The sequence below is a fragment of the Colias eurytheme genome, chromosome 28 (genome assembly GCF_061535395.1).
Source record: "Colias eurytheme isolate Ceu_HAF_F1 chromosome 28, ilColEury1 Martin Lab GWU primary, whole genome shotgun sequence".
Classification (NCBI taxonomy): Eukaryota; Metazoa; Arthropoda; class Insecta; order Lepidoptera; family Pieridae; genus Colias; species Colias eurytheme.
Window position 1 is genome coordinate 4,828,634 of NC_143007.1, and position 19,227 is coordinate 4,847,860.

Here is a 19,227-nt window from a genome sequence, read left to right on the forward strand (position 1 = left end):
TGCACCACGTACCTTGGAGATGCTGCAGCACTCGATGAATTTGCGCCCAATCATCCGATGCGATACACGTGTTTCAATGGCCGCCGCGCGCGCACACAGCAGAGGAGCGGCTCGATCGAATACGGAAGTACAAGTGTCGACCACAGATTAAGGTCTCGACTCTCGTGGTGCATGACAGTTGCAAAATAATTTGACAACCTTTGTTTGCATACTCTGTGCCAAACATCGATAATAGACACCACGATCAATTACACGGTAACGAAACATCCCGCCCACCAAAATGCCTATGGTATTTTCTGGTCAGACGATAAATAGAACATAATGGGAACGAGAACGATAAGAATGATCCGTATAATTATTGATGATACTTATTGATTACGATAAAAACTAGTTACCTAACTAATTGATTCTGTATAACACGATAGATGTTACACAGACACGATATCTTATTGCTAACGATAACTTAATGTCTAGATACCTTACGATACTAAAGAAAGATAAACGATTTAAGCTAGTCCTCGATTGGTAGAGGGCATAACTTAACCAACGGTCTTTGAATTATATGATTTTTCGCTGTTTTAACTACTGCAATCCGAGCTACACCATCAGACCCGGTGTCATTACCCGGTGGTAAAAGATCCACTACTCTGGCAAGAGACCATTGTAGTGGCGCACGATTTTCATCCTTAATTATCACCATTGAGCCTATCTGAAGCGGTTTAGAATCCTTAGTCCATTTGGCGCGTTGTGTAAGTGAGTTAAGATACTCGTGTTTCCATTTGGACCAAAAACTCTGGTGAAATGATTGTAACAACTGCCACCGATGAAGCCGACTTATATTAACATTTGATAGATCTTCATCAGGGACAGCTGTCAAAGGCTCTAAGGTAAGGAAATGGCCTGGATGCAAGTAGTTACGATGAATGTTGTCGATAATTAAAAACGTTAATGGATGATCAGACGGTAGAAAGGCTGGATGCCTTTGTTCGTATTCTAAACCTGCGCGTGAAATTCTACCGCCCACCCTGAGAATACCCAATCGATCGATAAATGGATTGAGTTTTCGAAAGGGTTTCGATAAAAGTTTGTTCGATTTAAGATTAGCAATTTCGTTCGAAAAGACTTGACTCTGTACATGTTTAACGATTTTTAATAATGCGTTATGTCTTTCAACGTTATTAATGAAATTATTACGATTAGCTTGAGCTGGGGTTCTAGAGTTATTGATAAAACGATATACAAATGCCAAAATGTTAACGATTGTTTGAAATGATGAATAACGATTAAGTAAAGAGTCAATTATTGTTGGTTCGATTGGAGCTCTCTCTTCAGCGGAAAGAGCTACCTTACGTTGCTCCTTCTCCATAACGACCTTCTCCTCATTTGATGTGACAACAGCTGTATCCGTAGGCCAAGTATCACTACCTTGGGTTAACCAGCACGGTCCCGCCCACCATAAGGCATTGTGCACAAGCTCACTCGGAAATAAACCTCGTGAACACAAATCAGCAGGATTATCACCTGAGGATACATGATGCCACCAGTCTGTAGGGGTGATATCCTGTATGTGACTGACACGATTCGCGACAAATGTTGTCCAACGCGAAGAATGAGAACGCAGCCAAGACAAAACGATGGTTGAGTCAGACCACAAATATACAGAATCAATATGAATACGAGAAAGATACGTATCTTTTACAAATTTGTAAAGATCTGATAGAAGAACTGCAGCACAGAGCTCGAGTCGTGGTAACGATGTATGTTTAAGAGGTGCAACTCGAGCCTTAGAGCAAACGAAGAAAACATGAATATTACCAACAGCATCTGTAACACGTAAATAGATGACAGCTCCGTATGCAAGGGTAGAACTGTCACAAAACCCATGTAGCTCATACGATACAGCATCCGTGCAGGTAAGTTGCCGAGGAATTAGAAGTTCACTCAAAAGATTAAGTTGAGTGCGATGTTTGTTCCATGTATTGATGATCTCGTTAGGCGGCGTTTGGTCCCATCCAACGCCGAGAATCCACAACTTCTGAATTAAACATTTTGATTGAATTGTGATGGGAGATAAAAAACCTAACGGATCGAAAACCCTAGCGAGTTCACTAAGAATTGAACGCTTAGTACATGGCCGATAAGTAGATTCAATTTCGAAAACGAACGTATCTGTGGATGGATTCCATTTAAGACCTAATACCTTAAGAATTTGATTATCAGAATTGTCTAACGATACGGATCCAGTCAAACAACTATCACTGGGTAGATCAGACAATAACTGCGGTTTATTACTAGCCCACTTCCTAAGTTCAAACTGTCCACACTTAAAAAGTTTAATAATCTGCGACTTTGCTTCCTGAGCGACCTCTAACGATGAAAATCCGGTTGTGACGTCATCACAATAAACATCAGACAGTAGTACTCGTTTTGCGAGTGGATAAGAATCTCCCTCATCTTCAGCAAGCTGTCGAAGAGTACGGCAAGCGAGAAACGGAGACGAAGCTAATCCATATGTGACTGTATTTAAACGATATTCTAAGAGGGGCTCATCAGGAGAACTCCTCCAGAAAATGCGTTGGTAATCACGATGTTCTTGCGCTACTACAATCTGTCTAAACATTTGACGAGCATCAGCCATGAAGACAACGTTGTGTTCCCTAAAGCGTAAAAGTAGATTTAAAATATTCGGTTGTAGCTTTGGGCCGATAAGTTGTGTGTCATTCAGTGACTTAGAATGCATATCCTTCGCAGAAGCGTCGAATACAACGCGGAGGCGTGTGGTCGCAGAGTCAGGGCGTAGAACGCAATGATGAGGTATGTAGTATTTTCCTGTACCAACTTGTGCTGCAGGAACCACTGTCATGTGACCACTTTCGATGTAATCAGACATAAAGTCGACATATTGCGATTTTAACAAAGCGTCACGTGACAACCTACGTTCGATAGCATAGAACCTACGCAAAGCAACTTCGCGAGAGCCTTCAAATGTAGGTTCTGAATTATTCTTAAATGGAATACGAACAATATAACGCCCAGATTCATCACGTGAGTGTTCTTCAACGAATTTACGTTCGCATAATAACTCATCTGGAGTTAGCATTGAAGTTTGCGGTACCGAATCTAATTCCCAAAAACGATGAACTAATGAATTTAAATCATTATCGATTACAGGCAACGTCTGCAACAGACTACTACATGAAATATTAGTTTTACCTAGAAGTAGCCAACCAAAGATTGAATTAAACGCGGTAGGTTGGTTGACACCTCCCTTGATATGTTGATTAAGAACAGAGTCAGCGAATACATCAGCAGCAAGCAAAATGTCAATGGGACCAGGTATATCGAAACCAGGGTCCGCTAACGGCAACGATTTAATATGGGACCAACTTGATGAATTAAGTTGAGCGATAGGTTGATCGCCACATATTTTAGATATGACGTGCATATCCAAGTTAAATAGAATTCGACCGTTAGTGCCGATAGAACAAGTGACGTCACCAATAATAGGTGCATCCGCTTCCCCTATGCCACTAATTGCCGCGGTTGTTGAAGCCGGCGTTAAATTTAAAAGTTTTACTGCTGACTCCGTTATGAAATTGCTCTGACTGCCCGTATCAAACAGGGCACGAAACGATTGCATATTACCTGAAGCATCCTTAACCTGAACGATAGCTGTGGCTAACAGCACTGTATGATTCGTATGTGACCTTGACACCAGCGACGACCCGATTTGATTTGATTCGATCTTAGTGTTATGATCGCGATGGAGTAAGGTGTGATGTTTACGCTTACACATACGACACGAAAAAATAGATTTGCAATTTTTTAATTGATGTGATGGCTTCAGACAATTAAAGCACCAATTGTTTTGAGTGGCAATAGCCATACGATCGTCAATCGATTTACTAATAAAATCTTGACAAGAAAAAATAGAATGCGACTTATGGCAATACGCGCAGCTACTTGAATAAACTTTAGACTTATCGTTCGAATTACATCTATTGTTCATAGCAACAAGTGCATTTGAATTGAAACGTTTCGTTGATTGATTTTGAGTAGTCGAAGGCTTTAAAGATTTGTTCACACAAGAAAAATGTGTATCTCGTAATAAGGCTTCGCATTTGGAACGCAAAAAACCCTTCAATTGATCATAAGACGGCAACTCCACGTTAGAATATTTCTCCTCAAAATCGCGGCGTAAGTTCTTGTCTAATTTTGATAAAATATGGTAAACTAAAACAAAATCCCAACGATCTATCGGTAACTCAATAGATTTTAAAATATTTAAATTTTCATCGAATAAGTCGAGTGACTTTTGAAACTCAGTTGCGTTGTTATGCATGAAGTTAGTGTTTAAAATATCTTGCCAACAAGTAAAAGCTAATGTTCGTTTACATTTATAGCGATTAATAAGAGCTTCATACGCGTCGCGATAATATTCATGAGTCATAGGGAACGCCTTAACCACCGATAACGCATCCCCGCTAAGAGAAGAAATTAAATAATGAAACCTTTCCGTGTCCGAAATTGACGTTGAGTTATGAATTAAAGAATTAAACGTATCATAAAACACAGGCCACTGCTTGATATTGCCCGAAAAATGTGGCAATGTAATTTTAGGTAAACGGATATTCGATGAAATGATGTTCGAGTTAATCGAATTATTTGTATCATGTTTAGTTAAACTAATATAAATAGACTGTATCTGAAAATATAATTCATCGAATTGTTCCTCAATTTCAGTTTCATTATCCGCGTCGTCCGACAGATCGAGTATATTAAAATGAGCATTTTCGAAATTTGAAACGATTTGTTTAATTTCCTGATGATACGATAAAAATAGGTCGTATTGTGAACGATCACTCAAAGCTGCATTACCTATTTCTAACGCCTTCGATAATCTTTTAAGCGCTATAGTACGTTTTCTACGCAATGTCGATAAGTCCTTAGTCGTATAATATTCATCCACTGATTTAGATTTTAATTTTTTCAAAGAACCTAACTTCCGAGTTGTATGTTTAGTTAATAAAGACATCTTATTAAATTTAAATTTATATATCGAATAAACAAAATGTACAAACGTTTAAACACAAACAATTAAATAACAAAGTTAATCTTCGATGTAATTTTTCAAACAATGAAATAAAATGAAACAATGAAATTGTTATTTCACCTTTACGTGTATGAAGTTAAGGATGAAAATCGCGTGAAACGGTAATGTGAATGAATACAGATTATAACTTTCAATAACAAGTTACAATGATGATGCGCTGCGCGAGCCGCTGGAATGTTCGACGTTCGATTGTCAATTTACCCCCGAGTGTTAATATAAAATGAAATTATTTTATATTACGATTTAACCTAATATTACGTTTTAATATTAGTTATGTAGTTAGGATAAACTGTAACGTGAATGAATTATGTTTTGGAATGTGAAATTACTATAGGCCTGTGTAAAATTAAGCACCGATGAAATATGTGATTGCTTAACTAGTTCCTACAATAATTAAACGCTTTGACTTGTACTTCTGAATATGTATTAAGTTTTAGAATATGAAATTGTTTTAAGCCGGTTGAATTTAAGCACCGATAAAATAAGTGTTTGCTTAAATAGATCTTATAACAACTTCCTACTTTGTTAAACAAAGAACCTAATACGAACGGAATTGAATTTGATTTTAGATTATGAATTACGTGTGACCAGTAATACCATAAGCTTTTGAATATGATAATTGATACGCAAATTCCCGGGTTTCGGCACCAGAAATAATGTAGAATCGCACCAAGCCGAAATAGCGGGTGGCTTCTACTACATTAGGGAAAATTACGTTAACACAAAATCGATGTTCGGAATATAGTGAGCAGCAAAAACAATGCACCACGTACCTTGGAGATGCTGCAGCACTCGATGAATTTGCGCCCAATCATCCGATGCGATACACGTGTTTCAATGGCCGCCGCGCGCGCACACAGCAGAGGAGCGGCTCGATCGAATACGGAAGTACAAGTGTCGACCACAGATTAAGGTCTCGACTCTCGTGGTGCATGACAGTTGCAAAATAATTTGACAACCTTTGTTTGCATACTCTGTGCCAAACATCGATAATAGACACCACGATCAATTACACGGTAACGAAACATTGTTTGTGTGTTTTATTGACTAACTGATTTTACCTGACTTTCTGGCTCTACTTTCTTTAAAACAACGTAATGAATTTTGGTGAGTTTTTTTTAAATAGGTAGTTCTCGAGGAAGATTTTTATATTATATTTTTTTATTAGGTTTTAGACAAAGCGGGCGAAGCCGCGGCCGGCGGAAAGCTAGTTTGTGTATAAGATAGATGTCACATCAAATCTTTATGTGTTATGCAAGTAGAGCAGGTGAACTGTGGGATACTGTTAAATAATATGTGGATATTTATTTAATTATGCTTCATTGTTCTATACATTTTACTTCAATACAATGACGGTTTGTCTTGTCGCTACATAGAGATTTCTTCCACACAAACATAAATTATATTATGTTTCCTGAAAAAAAAGTAACGTAAATTTACCTTGGTGTTTTATTATTCATATGGTCTAAAAATACTTTAAAAATGTAGAGTATCCATGCTTAAAAACATTCCTAAATGCACCATCTGATAAATAAGGATCATCAAAAAGTCAAACATCTTCCAACCCTCCGTTTAATTAGACAATCGGTCATCTAAACCAACCGTGAAACTTTCGCTGAAGGTTGCCGAGTTAATAGTGATGTGCTCAATGTGTTGATAAAACATTTTTATCGATATGAATTCTATCGTGCTAATATTATAACCACGATTTTTATGTAGAGTATCCATGCTTATAAATATTTCACGCTAAAGGGAGGATACGATCTGGATAGCTAGATGTTATATCAACAAAATATATTGAAAATGATAGAAGAGAAACCAATTCTTAAATGAATCCATTTAAGCTGTATATTATTTCACCAAAGTATTGGCAAAAATTTTAAATGAATAAAGTTACTAAAGACGGTTGTATATAATTATAATACAAATAAGAGTTTAAGCCTTAAGGGGTTCTAAATAAAACAAAAACACTATTTTCTTTTATCAAAATATTGTTTATTTGTATTTTTAATTACTTTATGTCACAATCATTCCTTGTTCCAGCAGTTCTCTAGAAGCAAAATAATCACGTATTTAATATATTTTCTTCTTCCTTCAACAAACAAAATTAGAACCATACGCTTTTCAACATAAATAACGGAACTGAAGCTTTACACACTTTCTAATTAATAAGCATCACATTTCATAGCATTTTCACAAAAAACAATAGATCGTAAATCTTATATCGACACAAATTATCGACACTTGCCAGCACTAGCTGAACTATTATCGATGAAGCATTCCGACATGCCACACAATAGAAAGTTTATTTGTAGTGATGGGACCGTCAGCAAAAACGATATGTACTTTTTATACGTAATGTTTTTCTAGTTTACATTTTTTACGTACCTACATAATAAGTTACACATTGAGTTTTGTATGTAGAATCAAATGTTAATTTGAAAAAAAGAAACAATAGGTAAAGCGTTCTTGCTTCTAATGTTTTTACCATCATGACTACTCTCTATAACAGATATCAAATATTTTACATATTTTTTTTTCTAATTCTATGAATTACTATAAATTCAAACTAATTCTTCTATAATTTGTAAAAGATAAGCACTAAAATATAAATTTGATGCTTCTTTTTTATAAAATGCGTATATATTTTTTTGCTGCCATTACAAAACATAACAATGAAGTTTATATTGAGGTCGTGAGCATCTCATGCTGGAGGGCAGGTGTTATATTATTAGATGATACTGGTAGGGTAAAGCAACCACCGCCGGAGCGAGAAGTGGATGGGTGTGCGTCTCTTTTCATATTATGCAGATACATCAAAAAAGAGGTCGTGAGGTTTTTATGAGATATCTAAGTTTATAATATTAGTTCAAGTTGTTAATCTCAAGTCTAAACCTTTAAAGAATTCAATTTAATCGATCCAACCGCTTCAGAGACACAAGCGCATCACAACAGTCTTGTAGAGGGAGTCAAATCTCGACCTTTCACAATAGTAAGGACTCAACTGCGATAAAAAAGTCTCTTTTTTGTTCAACTACATAATACTCGAGAACAGCTCTACCGATTATGTTTCTAGATTTCTTTAATTCGTCACTGTCAGAGTAAAAGTGTAACTATTGACACATCAAAAACGTCACAAATCAGCGAAGAAAATCAAAGTTCGCAGGGTCATCGAAATAAAAACGAAAGTCATAACTGATCCGAAATACAAAATGGACGCCCATAAAAATGATTGCGCGAATTAGCCAATGCTGAATGGCCAACAGTCGGCATGACAAGTCGGGGAAAGTGACTTTCACCTATAATCCGAGTAAAAGTGTTATTTGAACAATCTTATAGGTGTAACTTTCGAATCGGTTCAATGACCTGTGGCCCATGACGTGTTGAAGCAGGAGTTATTCCAGGATAATATTATGACATCTCTAAGAAGCTTTTTCCCAGAAATGAAATATCATAGCTACCCATCGATGAGCTGTATGTTCTCGTACTTGCACGAAAAGGACTGGAATTGTTCCTGTTTCAAGATGTCGCTGTTAACCCCCAGGGGGGAACTGTGAGTAAGGGAGGAAGTAACATGTTCATATACAGATACAACAAATTGTATAAAATAATACAATAACACACACACAGAGAAATAAGATAGACGTATTCGTATTTTAGCGTATAAATATTAGCTGCTCAAAAATTCTAAATCTTAGATTACCTATGTGTAAGCTTAACATAGTCAGTACTTATTAGCGTAGTATAAGTAGCTTAATTATTCATAAATATTAATATATTATTTTTTATGATTTAATCCGATTCCCAATACAGTCTACCCAGACGAGTCATCAACAAAAAAAGAATCAATGCAATTTTATCCTACAGTGTAACTTTGGTGATTCATAAAGTAAAGTAGTTATTGCATAAGCGACACATTTGCAAATTATGGTTCAAAGCTCGTAGGAGCTTAAAAGCTTGTCTACTCAGGAAACGCTTTTCGCACTTAACGCACTTTTTCATGATGCTACGCCTACATTCATTGCTCATGTGTACATATAAAGAAAATAGTCCCTAAAATAATCTTGTTCAAAAAATGATCCAAAGGCGTCAGATAATAAACCTCCTAAGCTCTTAATGAAACGGCTGATAAAGCTATTTAAGCGACGTATGAATGTCATAACATTATTATATCGTGTATTAAACACAGCTTTAAATAAAATACGGGTCCCTTCCAGTGCTGTTTTGGACGACTTTAACTGTCTTACCTCAAAAAACTTTAGACAGGGTTTAACTTTAAGCGCGGGTTCTCTATAATCTGGTTTTAGTTGTATTTCACATAGACAACTATTAAAGTGACAGATCCCAGGTTTAAAGTTAGACTGTGTTTCAATTGTTTTATGGTAATACCATAAAATATTCGACCCATTGGTCCAATTTTAAACAGTCGCCAATTTTCTTTATTCTAATGACCTCTGTCGTGGATAGAATAACAATTAAATGCTTGTAACAGTTCCGTCTAGTGTGAACAGCTTAGAAATAATGATTTTAGGTGGGTTTTAGTATAGTGGGTCGAAACGAGCCTAAAATTGTAAATCAGTTTTGATGCAATATTGTTATCTAGTCCTTTCTTACTTATCTGTTAAAGCAGCCCTGCCTGCAGAAAAAATTAATCTATAGGTACTAATTTTATAAAGGTTGTTTGTTTGAACGCGCTAATCTCGGGAACTACTGGTCCGATTTGAAAAATTATTTCGGTGTTAGATAGTCCATTCATCGAGGAAGGCTATAGGCTATATATCATCTCACTAAGGCCAATAGGAGCGAAGCACTGCGGGTAAAACCGCGGAGCACAGCTAGTTTTAGTATAAATTATAATATTATCTGAAAATTTTAATGACAATTTTTAAATTTTCCAATTAATTTTCCTGGTTTTTATATCTTTTATCTATTGACTTTTATTTTAAAATTTGAGCTATTGTACAATACGTATTTAACGCATCTTTCAAAGTGAAGTCTATAGGTACTAACGCCATCTTTTGAAACTATGAAGAACTACGTTCAAAGAGTACCAAATAATAAGTACATAAAAATTATGTAAAATTTGCATAAGAAAGTATATTTTTAAGTTTTTGTGAAGAAAACTAGAACGGATGAATTTATTTAATTCGTTTCATTTCTATTTCTAAAATGCAAAATAAATTTTAAATACATATTCAAATGTGCATCAAGTATTAATTTTGCTGAAATCTTTCAAAAAAGTACGCAGTCTTAGAGTACATATTGTTTTTTTGTCTATAGATATTCTTTCTTTAATTCTACATCAATTGTACGTAATCTCACTAATCACCATAGTAATCTCTACATGGTATAAAACAAAGTTGCTTTCTCGGTCCCTATGTCCCTATGTATGCTTAAATCTTTAAAACTACGAAATGGATTTTGAGGCGGTTTTTTGCAATAGATAGAGTGATTTTCAAGGAAGGTTTTAGCATATATTTTAGTCAGATTTACACAAAGCAGGCGAAGCTACGGGCGGAAAGCTAGTCAAGCATAATAAAATAAATAAAATATGAGAAGTTTTCCTCATACATCATAATCTCAAACACTAGCATGTGAGAAATTCGCACATAACAATGACCTTGCTATTAATCTTCAATGAAAGCCTGACCTTAAGATTTTCACTTATCCATTCCCGTGACTGCTTTCCCTGACTCGGGTTACAAAGATCAAACCGTGGTATCGATTTTCTTGTAGAAAAATTTGTGCACGAGCCAAATATTTATTATAAGTTTAATTAATTAAGATAGAAATTAAAAATACTGAAAAAGATGGAAGAAAACAGATGTGCATAAAACAACATACAAATATGTTATTCATGTTTTATTTATTTATAAATAAATCTTTACATATGTATTTTATAGAAATGAAGGTTTCAAATGTCGGTGAATTTACATTAAACGATCGAATGTTCATTCCAACAAAATTCTTCTCAAATTCTTCTAGTGTGAACAGGCGCAGAGCATTCTTTCGTTGTGCTTAGTGCGTTTGAAAAGATTCTATGCAATGTTCTAATACTGAACAACACTGAATACGAGTTTTCGTTTACACTAAAAGATCACGAAAGAATGCTCTTGCTCTAACTCTAGCTCTGTGTCAAATGCACCGTCAGAAAATACTTTGAATTCTTTCTGAAAATTGATTGATGATTCTTTCGCAAAAATGTAAGGACTATGCAATAACACATAATATAAAATAGTATATAGGAAAATAGATTAACAGTGCAATATATTTGAGTCGTGTCAGTAGGAACTACACTGAAAAAAAATGTTATGTTGTATTTCCATACATTTACAGTTTACACTGAACAATTAATTAATTATTTTCAATCCATACTAAATGCGAAAGTAACTCTGTCTGTCTGTCTGTTACTCAATCACGCCTAAACTACTGAACCAATTTGCATGAAATTTGGTATGGAGATATTTTGATACCCGAGAAAGGACATAGGCTACCTTTTATAGCGAAATATGTACCACGGGCGAAGCCGGGGCGGACCTCTAGTTTTTTATAAACTTTTGACGTTTCATCCAAAACTTTAAGCATTTAAAAGTATAGCTTTAAAACTTGTAGAAAGCCCATAACTTTCTCCAGAGAAATGCACGGTTTCTGCATATAATACGTGGCTGCAAACCTCCCGGTAGCGATGCCTAGGGTTGCCACTTGATACTTATTTATATTCATAAAATTTTATGATATATGAAAAAATAGATAACGCAAGTGTAATTAATTTTATATATGTATATTTAGTACAAGCTGTTTGCCTCGGTTTCCTCTGTATTGACGAGACATTACTCGTAGAGATGCTAACGCTTGCTACTGTTAAAATAATTTTGCAATTTAAAACTTATATATAACTCTATATTTTTAGCCGCAATTATTTAAGCTTATTAATCTGAAGTTATTTAATCTGAATCATATCATTGTTTTCAATATTAAAATTATATTTGAAAAAACACATCAAAAGGAAAATCAAATATTAAAATGGTTCTATAGTACATATATTATTATGAAAAAAGGTTTTAACTTTGAATATTTCCTAAAACGTAATATTACGAGGAGATGGTGATAGTGATGTGATTGTAGTGATGAATGGCTGTTTACCTCAAAATAATAATTTTAATTTTCATTTTCATAAACTCACAAAAAATTATTATAAATATCACAAAATTTTCATGTTTTATCTACCTTATATGTGTCTTTCATTCACACATTCTACTAAATTTAATTATTAACTACTTCAATTCAAATAACTGCTCATTTTAATTAAATTTTCTCCATCGTGGCAACCCTATCCATTGAGCTGCGTCACTCTCTCGTTGACTTTCCACATTATTTGCTTGTATATGGTAATGTTTAGAGCCTCCCGTGAGTAATACTGGTAACACCCCATGTTTATTTATAAAAACTGGTTAAGTGCAAATTAATCGACTGTAATGTGGGTTCTGTATGCGTTTTAATATTTATGAGACATATTTTTATATTTATAATGCAGTAAAATATAAATTATTATTAAATGACGATGATTTATAGCTCTATGTTGTATTTTAAAAGCCTAAATACTTAAATATCAAAATCATGTATAATAGACTAGCTGAACCACGCGACTTCGTTTGTTCTTAAAAGTAATATTTTTTTAATGTGCAAATATTTTCTTATTGTCATGCCTCTGTTGGTCGTAGCGTAAAGTTAAATAAATGATACCCTAGCCTTTTTCGGCAAATTTTCTATTTCGAATCAGTAGTTCCTGAGATCAACACGTTTAACCAAACAAACTCATCTGCTAATAATAGATTCCTTACAAATATTAAAGACATAATATGAACTCTATTTTTATGCCAATTGAAAACCGTGAGTTGGTTTATTAATTCTATCATTCATTACATAACCAAGTAAAAGGCATTGTATGAACGACTATGATCAAGTTAATATACTACACATGACAATTTAAAATTTTTAAAAACTCATTACTTTTGTGTCCAAGCTTTTTCTGGTAAAAATGCATATATTACTATATTCATTTATTTATTTATACTTTATTGTACATATATACCAGGCAGAGAATGACAAGATAGGTACAATAATTAAACAAAAGAGAAGAAATAATCACGAAGGCACATATGTATGAAAAGGCGGCCTTATTGCTTAAAGCAATCTCTTCCAGGCAACCCTGTTGGCACGGAATGTTGAACGTGAACGCGAAGGCACAAAATAAATAACGAAATAAGAAATAAGAAATAAGTATAGTTATTTATTAATAACTATAGTTATTGATCAAATTTTAACACCTCAATTCTATAATAACTTTTTATATTCTATCGGCAGTTGTTATTTGTCCCTATATCCCTATGTCCCTATGTATGCTTAAATCTTTAAATCTACACAACAGATTTTGATGCGAATTTTTTGATAGATAGTTATCCAATAAGCTACTAACGTTTATGTACGTGATATGACTACTGATAGTTTTGGATTCAGGGTAAAATAAAACTCAGTTTAAATAAAATGCCATTTATTCTTAATATCTAAATAAAAATACAATCTTTACGGTAACTGCATATATCACTTAATTTTATAACGTATACACCTTATTTACCATATTATTTTAAAAGTACATTTCTCATAATTTTGCTGATAAAAATTTATTAATTTAGTATTAATTATAATTGTAATTTACACATACAAAAAAACCTAAAAAATTATAATTTATTATGACAATATGTATTTGAGATTTATGATAAAAAAAATTACAATTTTCTCCAAATGTTCTAAATACTTTTTTAGAAAAATAAACTCCAAGTAAGACAAAATTCAAATAAAATACAAGCAAAATTATTAAAACGTTTTATTACAAAATGTCTTATTAAAAATAAGCCTAACCTTACTACTAATCATCGTCAATTCAACCCAAAACCGTTTTTAAGTCAAACTGACAATATTAACCCTAAAAATAACTTTCTTAATCTTTCTTACTCTTTTCCCTTTCCAACAATCTCTTTCTAACTTCCTCTGGATTATATCTCTTTCTGTAAACTCTTTTAACTCTTCTTATGGGATTAACATTTCTTCTTATATTCTTTTTAGCGTTACTATTAGTTATAACCATGGGAACTCTTTCTTCTAAACGCAGACTTTTTCCTTTTCTTGTCGTATTCGTGAATAAGTCTTTTCTATCTCTTATTGTTGCGTCGTAAAAGACTTTTCCATTAACGATAGCTTTTTTAATATTTTCAGTTGTACTTAATATTCTGGGCGGTCGAACAAAAGTTGTTTCGCTAACTTCCAGACTTCCTTCATTTAAAACATCTTTTAATTCTTCCTTTGTCACTCTTTGTATAATCCCACGTCTTTCAGTAGGAAATCTATTTTTAAAGTTGAAATCCATGAAATCGTTATCAACAGCTACTTTTTTTGATTCCAAATCTTGTTTTTGCGTATCTAAAATTCGCTTTCCTCCGCGTTTTGAAGCCAATAGTCTGCCAATAGCTTCAATTTGTTTTTCTTCCGCTTCTAATGTTTTTAAATCAGCAGATTTTTCGCTTGAATTCGCGTCTTCTATATCAAAAACTTCTATAGATCTTGTAAAATCATGTAATTTATCGTCTAAGCCTTTAATTTGTTCGTAATCATCTAAATTTTCATTAACTTTAGATGATTCGAAATCTGTGTTGTTTTTAAATTCAGCTTCTGTTGTACTTGTTGTTTCTGTTGTTGTACTCTCTGGTTTATAAGTTGTTGTTGTTATGTTGTAATTGTCATAAAGATCAAGTTCGTCGATTTGAGAAATGTTTCTACGTTTTTCATTTCTGTGGTGATCTTCTATAGATCTACTCTCCATATTTAGTTCGTTTGTTGGTCTGTCTGTTCGTGTGTCTGGTTGTAAGGTTGTTGAACGAAAGTTGTATCGCTCTGTTGTTGGTGTGGTTTCGTTAAATCTAAAGTATGTTGTGTTTGGTGGTGGCTCTTTGTGCAAATATGCGATTGGCCAGTATCTGTAAGAAATATAATTTATGTAAGGTTACAATTTTTTAAACAATTTAGATTTTAATTGATTCAAGCCGACGAGGTATTTTCATTTTACGTTTGATTATCCTAGCGCATCTGCTTGATAACGAAAAATTTTTGTGATGAGATTACAGTTATGGTGATTTTTTGATGAAAATGAAGATTTCAAGCATTCTCACCAACAATCCCTGACGATGATAACAAAATCAACAAACCACCTTCTTAAAACTTCTAAAATTAAAATCATTCCTAATAACATTCCTTAAGGTATGGTTAAAAAATAAGACACTAAAATAATTAACACAAAATAGAATACGTTATGAATTAACTATATTTGAACTAAACCATTGTTATTAACTATGTGGAGCTGTGTCTATTACCATATTTACATGCCAATGTGTTTTATTCATATAATTTAAAGAAATTGTAAAAACATATAAGTACATAAGAATTATTTTTACCTGGGAACACCAAGACCAGCAGCTTGAGGCTCGTCATCATAATGCACTGGGACCCAGTTACCAGACCCTCGTCGTGGAGGATTGCGTTCGTATTTTATGTGGGGACGACTTTCTGTTGGTACGCGGGTGTAGCCTGATGATAAATAATTATAGATATACATAAAAAATTATAATTATGTTGGTGATAAATATAGAATTGATATTAGATATAGAATAGGTAAATACATTACTTAATTGCACACAAAATTGATTGGTCTAAGAGCCCGTGGGAGATCGTCCTTCACCGATCTGATAACCAGATGAGACGTATTTTTTATTAAATATTTTTTATAAACAAATATGCCTATAATTGAAAGAAAGAAACATTTATTTATAATTGCTTGCCTATCGAAAAGTGGTCATGGCTATTTTTAATTAAATTAACTTTTATCGATTTTTTTTTCATCACCTTCATACTTTTGATAACCAAACGAAGTTTATTCGACTGATTGTTTCTGATACCTATACAGTTAAATGCCATGACCACTTTTTGATAGGCAAGCAATTATAGGCATATTTGTTTATAAAAAATATTTAATAAAAAATACGTCTCATCTGGTTATCAGATCAGTGAAGGACGATCTCCCACGGGCTCTCCTACTATATATAGAAACACATAAAAGTATGGACTCATGATAGAACAAATACATCTATATAATATATAAAACTCAAATATAGTGATCTATCAACGCACAGCCCAAACCACTGGACGTATCGAGTTGAAATTTGGCATGCAGGTAGATGTCATAACGTAGGCGTCCCCTAAGAAAGGATTTTAGAAAATTCATCCCCTAAAGGGGTAAAATAGGGATAGAAGTTTGTATGAAACTTTTTATTCCTTGGATGTATTTGCATGAAATTTAGCACACATATAGAGGGTAACTTGGATTAACACATAGGATAGGTTTTATCCCGGAAATCCCACGGGAACGGGAACTATGCGGGTTTTTTTCTTTGAGAACGCGGGCGAAGCCGCGGGCGGAAAGCTAGTATTGAATAATGTTAGATTTAATGATTATTTTTTTAATATGGCTTTGATGCAGTGTTTAATGTAAGAGAGTAAATCGAGAAGATGGGAAATATAATTGGTACAATTTGCTTTTTTACGATAACTTCATTGAATTTAAAGATGTTAAAACTAGATTTATTAATTTCTTTAACTCAAGTTATCTGACACCTTAAAGTGATAAAATTCAATAAGACAAAAATCTAATTTAAGTATTTGATAATTTAGTTAAATAATTGTTTTTCCATACCTGGCAAAGGATTCCCGTACTTATCATAATACGCTTGTGGTCCATTTTTGTATAAATCGTCCCAATATTTCCTATCTCCCTCTGGCAAGTAAGGCCCGGGACGGACTCTGTCTGTTGGTTTGTTTGGTTGTCCATCTGGACGGGGACGAATCGCTTCTGTGGTTAGAACAATTATTTTATTTGATTTGGTTTAATTGATAAGTTTGCTGTATATAATATTTTTATGTCTTAATTTATTTCTCTCTTTCTGTACCTTCCTCACATTCTAGTATTTTCTTTTCTTTGTAGAAAAAAGTATTAAGCTATTGCATAGCTTCTATCGCGGGCCTTGAGCGCGGGGACCGAATCGAGAAATTCCGTAGCGAAAAAACCTCACGCTCCCCACGCGGACGGGCGCGGAGGTGTGGCTTGAAGGCATAGCATGCAATAGCTTTACCGCGGCAGTCCCCGAGTGACACACGTCTTTTTTTTTTTCACAGTAAAGTAAAACAATTTAAAATATTTTATTTTCAGAAGCATTTTCCTTACCGCGATGTCCGAGCGATGGATGCGGCACATTGTGTTGGTGGTATGGATAATATTTCTCGCTGCAAGGACGCCATTGCTCGTCTGATGGACCGACGTAACACCTGTGTTTAATTGTTGTATTATTTATACTAATATTATAAAGCTGAAGAGTTTGTTTGTTTGAACACGCTAATCTCAGGAACATTTGAAAAATTCTTTCGGTGTTAGATAGCCCATTTATCGAGGAAGGCTATATTATATCACGCCAAGACCAACAGAAACGGAGCCACGCGGATGAAACCCCGAAGCGCAGCTAGTATAGTATAAGAATAAATAGACAATTTTTTTATATTGTCTCGATTTTTTAGTTAATAAGTATTGTGTTTTTTATTAAATGATATTATGTTGAATGTCGTGTGTTTTATTTCTATATCCCCTACATTAAGTTTGAACTTGCTGACTTCAAATTACTTACATTGTTTAAAACATTCTTTTTTGAATGATCACTTATCATTGTTAAGTATCAAAAACAAATATAAATAACCTATAGGTACATTTCACCATGATTTCTCCACACAATATTTTCCTATGAGATGGAGTTTCTTGCCGGTTCTTCTCCATAGATATTAGATACTGCTTTCCGAATCGGTGGTAAATGTTAAAAATATGACGATTCGAAAGTGGAAAAATAAATTTTTGAGTTGGATCCGAACCCGCACTCCGACGAAGCTTGAATCATAAACCATTGAACCATTCCATTTCATCGATCTATACTCACCAAGGTTTTCTAAATCCTTCACTATAACCGCATCTATGGGTCGGAGCACAGCAATAGTCCCATGAACCTGTAAAAGATAATCAAGACACATAATCAGCCTTGTATGTAAAGATATTTAAGACTAGCGGTCCACCCCGGCTTCGCCCGTGGTACATATTTCGCAATAAAAGGTAGCCTATGTTCTTTCTCAGGGTCTAAAGATTATCCGTGCCAAATTTCATCAAAATCGGTCCAGTAGTTTATGCGTGAAAACCATACATACATACAAACCTTTCCTCTTTATAATATTAGTATAGATCTGTGCTTTTTTCTATTACCTACTGAATCAATTAAAATCTAGTGATGTGCAATAAATTAAAAGCAAACAAACAAATTAATATCCCTGAAATGAGAGCAGTGCAAAGGTTACTACAACCTACTGTACTGTTGATATCCTATTTTTGTTTATGAAAAAAACCCATAAACTTAATAACCAAAGCTTAATAACCAAATAAAACTAATAATAACCTAATAATAACCAAACCATAATAAAACTAATAATAACCAAAGCAAAAGCTATTAATTCCCCACCAAAACTCACCAATCTCCCCCCCCTCAGGTTCACACGCCCAGTGCCCTGCGATCCGGTTTTGCTCGCAAGTAGTTCCACGGCGGCAAGGGAAACCAGATACAGTGTAGTGACGCCATGATGATGATGGTACTATTGTAAGTGAAATTAAAGTCAAGACATTAATTAAAATAAAACAAGCCTTTATTACTGACTAGCGGTCCGCCCCGGCTTCGCCCGTGGTACATATTTCGCAATAAAAAGTAGCTTATGTCCTTTCTCGGGTATCAAAATATCTCCATACCAAATTTCATGCAAATTGGTTCAGAAGTTTAGGCGTGATTGAGTAATAGACAGACAGACAGAGTTACTTTCGCATTTATAATATTAGTATGGATTACAATTTGTTACAACTTTAGTATCTTTTACAATAAATATTTACAATTTTCTTAAACAATTACTTTCGTATGGCTTCTTCTATC

General features: G+C 34.1%; 2 protein-coding genes across 2 annotated transcripts in view; both read right to left on the bottom strand.

The window, feature by feature from the left end:
• Positions 1-511: 511 nt before the first annotated feature.
• LOC149896622 (uncharacterized) lies at positions 512-3,640 on the bottom strand. Its single transcript, XM_090117438.1, has 2 exons — positions 1,346-3,640; positions 512-709 (listed from the first exon to the last, which is right to left on the bottom strand). The coding sequence occupies exons 1-2, from the start codon at positions 3,638-3,640 to the stop codon at positions 512-514; spliced, it is 2,493 nt and encodes an 830-aa protein (XP_089973564.1).
• A 10,239-nt stretch (positions 3,641-13,879) lies between these two features.
• LOC149896623 (uncharacterized) overlaps positions 13,880-19,227 on the bottom strand; it is a 32,861-nt gene continuing 27,513 nt past the window's right edge. Inside the window, exons 15-20 of the mRNA XM_090117550.1 lie at positions 18,779-18,898; positions 18,199-18,265; positions 17,442-17,542; positions 16,914-17,069; positions 15,619-15,751; positions 13,880-15,144 (exon numbers count right to left, since the gene is read on the bottom strand). Coding sequence (XP_089973676.1) covers positions 14,112-15,144; positions 15,619-15,751; positions 16,914-17,069; positions 17,442-17,542; positions 18,199-18,265; positions 18,779-18,898 — 1,610 coding nt within the window. The 3' untranslated portion in view covers positions 13,880-14,111. The remainder of the gene's footprint in view (positions 15,145-15,618; positions 15,752-16,913; positions 17,070-17,441; positions 17,543-18,198; positions 18,266-18,778; positions 18,899-19,227) is intronic.

Excerpts from the sequence above, each read along its gene's own strand:
- LOC149896622 (XM_090117438.1), bottom strand. The coding sequence starts at position 3,640 with ATGCAATCGTTTCGTGCCCTGTTTGATACGGGCAGTCAGAGCAATTTC. Across the intron at positions 710-1,345 it reads TGGAGAAGGAGCAACGTAAG|ATAGGCTCAATGGTGATAAT; the intron begins GTAGCTCTTTCC and ends AAACCGCTTCAG.